The sequence below is a fragment of the Sinocyclocheilus anshuiensis genome, unplaced genomic scaffold (assembly GCF_001515605.1).
Source record: "Sinocyclocheilus anshuiensis isolate Anshui unplaced genomic scaffold, SAMN03320099.WGS_v1.1 scaffold1034, whole genome shotgun sequence".
Lineage (NCBI taxonomy): Eukaryota > Metazoa > Chordata > Actinopteri > Cypriniformes > Cyprinidae > Sinocyclocheilus > Sinocyclocheilus anshuiensis.
The window spans coordinates 411,251-414,477 of record NW_015538015.1 but is presented as its reverse complement, the minus strand read 5'-3'; the positions used below and the strand labels follow the sequence as shown (position 1 = coordinate 414,477).

General features: G+C 39.0%; 1 protein-coding gene across 1 annotated transcript in view; it reads left to right on the top strand.

Annotated features, from left to right (window-relative positions):
- get4 (guided entry of tail-anchored proteins factor 4) overlaps positions 1-3,227 on the top strand; it is a 19,056-nt gene that overhangs the window by 4,163 nt on the left and 11,666 nt on the right. The window contains exons 2-5 of the mRNA XM_016473563.1: positions 1,563-1,641; positions 1,804-1,885; positions 2,627-2,776; positions 2,869-3,007. Of these exons, the coding sequence (XP_016329049.1) occupies positions 1,563-1,641; positions 1,804-1,885; positions 2,627-2,776; positions 2,869-3,007 (450 nt within the window). The remainder of the gene's footprint in view (positions 1-1,562; positions 1,642-1,803; positions 1,886-2,626; positions 2,777-2,868; positions 3,008-3,227) is intronic.

The window sequence follows — 3,227 nt, the reverse complement described above, 5'->3', positions numbered from 1 at the left end:
TAAACCTAATAACTGGTTGGGCCACCCTTAGACGCAACAACTGCAATCAAGCGTTTGCGATAACTTGCAACGAGTCGGTTACAGCGCTGTGGAGGATTTTTGGTCCACTCATCTATGCAGAATTTTGTAATTCAGCCACATTGGAGGGTTTTCGAGCATGAACCGCTTTTTTAAGGTCATGCCACAGCATCTCAATAGGATTCAGGTCAGGACTTTGGCTAGGCCACTCCAAAGTCTTCATTTTGTTTTTCTTCAGCCATTCAGAGGTGGATTTGCTTGTGTGTTTTGGATCATTGTCCTGCTGCAGAACCGAAGTTCGCTTCAGCTTGAGGTCACGAATAGATGGCCGGACATTCTCCTTCAGGCTTTTTTTGGTAAACAGCAGAATTCATGGTTCTATTTATCACAGCAAGTCTTCCAGGTCCTGAAACGGCAAAACAGCCCCAGACCATCACACTATCACCATCATATTTTACTGTTGGTATGATGTTCTTTTTCTGAAATGCAGTGTTACTTTTACGCCAGACGTAATGGGACACACACCTTCCAGAAAGTTCAACTTTTGTCTCGTCAGTAGTATTTTCCCAAAAGTCTTGGGGATCATCGAGATGTTTTCTGGCAAAACTGAGACGAGCCTTTATGTTCTTTTTGCTCAGCAGCGGTTTTCGTCTTGGAACTCTGCCATGCAGACCATTTTTGCCCAGTCTCTTTCTTATGGTGGAGTCATGAACACTGACCTTAACTGAGGCAAGTGAGGCCTGCAGTTCTTTGGATGTTGTTGTGGGGTCTTTTGTGACCTCTTGGATGAGTCGTTGCTGTGCTCTTGGGGTAATTTTGGTCGGCCGGCCACTCCTGGGAAGGTTCTCCACTGTTCCATGTTTTTGCCATTTGTGAATAATGGCTCTCACTGTGGTTCGCTGGAGTCCCAAAGCTTTAGAAATGGCTTTATAACCTTTTCCAGACTGATAGATCTCAATTACTTTCTTTCTCATTTGTTTCTGAATTTCTTTAGATCTCGGCATGATGTCTAGCTTTTGAGGATCTTTTGGTCTACTTCACTTTGTCAGGCAGGTCCTATTTAAGAGATTTCTTGATTGCGAACAGGTGTCGCAGTAATCAGGCCTGGGTGTGGCTAGAGAAATTGAACTCAGGTGTGATAAACCACAGTTTTAACAGGGGGGCAAACACTTCTTCACACAGGGCCATGTAGTTTAGGATTTTGTTTTCCCTTAATAATAAAAACCTTAATTTAAAAACTGCATGTTGTGTTTACTTGTGTTATCTTTGACTAATATTTAAATTTGTTTGATGATCTGAAACATTAAAGTGTGACAAACGTGCAAAAAAATAAGAAATCAGGAAGGGGGCCAACACTTTTTCACACCACTGTATATATATATATATATATATGTGTGTGTGTATGGCCCTAATTTTTAAAAGATATCTTCTTTTTTTATAATCATGGACACCCTTATTTGTCATGTCTTATTTGTCCCATGACCACTGTGTGATCTCTATCTTGGCCACAGAAACGTTGTGATAATAACATGCTTTGGGTGCAGGTACATGTCACAATCGAAGCATGCAGAGGCCAGAGAGTTGATGTACAATGGAGCGCTGCTTTTCTTTAGTTATAATCAGGTACGTGTTCCTCTGTTATCAGTTTTAGGTCAGTCAGAGACTGTAATTTATCATGCAGTTAAAGTTCTGAACAGTTCAGTTGTTGCTGAGAAGGTTCACTATATAGCTGACTTTTTTTTTCCCTCTGTAAGATCTCTGCACTAATATTTGCTTTCTAAACAGCAAAATAGTGCTGCAGATCTGTCCATGCTGGTACTAGAGACCCTGGAGAAATCCGGGGCCAATGTAGATGATGAGACACTAGGTGAGTTTACTGAACATTATATTATTGAGGCTGTTGTGCTGGTGATTGTTATTAATTTGGTAATGTGGTTATATTTAACTTGATCTGTAGTTAGAGCAGAATTTTCAGATCATTCATTTTTAAGCTAAAACAAGTGTGTAAATATTGGTACCCAACAATGAGTTCAAATGTACTTCATTCCCCCCAGTAAAATCAATGGACCCATCATTTCAATCAACAGCCATTGTAGCCAGTTAGATTAGAGTAAATGTTTAATGTAAGGATGAAAATAGTAGTTTAAAAGAATCAAGGCATGTTTTTCCAATTATTTTCATTAAATGAATGGAGGAATTTGTATACACCATTATATCAAAATGTGAATTCATTGGCATAACCCCGATTTGCTGAAATGTGCAAAACAAAAACTATTTTAATTGATAAATTAATTTAAAACTTAACTGACATTTTGCTACTGAAGTTTAATTCAGAAAAACTATTGATGTCTGTCTCTACTCCTTTAGTCACATGCCATTTGACAAGGAATAGGTGCAAAACTAAATGTATGAATTAAAGTCTATGGGAAATTTCATGGAGAAATTAAATGCACATGAAAATCTGCATACTAATGACAATATTGGTTAACGTCATATTGTCAACAAAATAATACAGAATGTAATAAATATTCAATATTTCCCAATCCTGCACAGAAGCATAGTTCAAATCTCTTTAATTGTGCAATTACATTCTTGATGTTTGTTCTAGAGCATTTAGCAAAACTCTTCAGCCTGATGGACCCAAATTCACCAGAGCGAGTGGCGTTTGTCTCAAGAGCGATCAAGTGGTCATCAGGAGGGTCGGGGAAGTTGGGCCACCCTAAACTACACCAGCTGCTGGCGCTCACATTGTGGAAAGGTAAAACACACATGCCAATAAATGATCAGCTAAAGGAACAGTCAGCTGCTTTGAGAATGGGGAACCCACATCATTTATTTGTTTGCATTTAGAGCAAAACTACAGTGAATCACGCTATCATTTCCTGCACTCATCTGATGGAGAGGGCTGTGCGCAGATGTTGGTGGAGTATTCATCAGCACGAGGATTTCATGGAGAGGTGGACATGTTTGTAGCGCAGGCCGTCTTGCAGTGAGTTCTGGAGTTTGAAAATTCTATTATCATTTATTCACCACAATGCAGTTCCAGACCGGTTCCACTATTTCTTCTGCAAAATACATAAGCAGAAATGTAAGAAAAGAATGTGTTGGGCACTCTGCTATACAGTGTACAGAAGTGAAGCGGGACTGGACCTGTCTAGCTCCAAATTGGAAAAAAAAAAAAATATATATATATATATATATATATATAT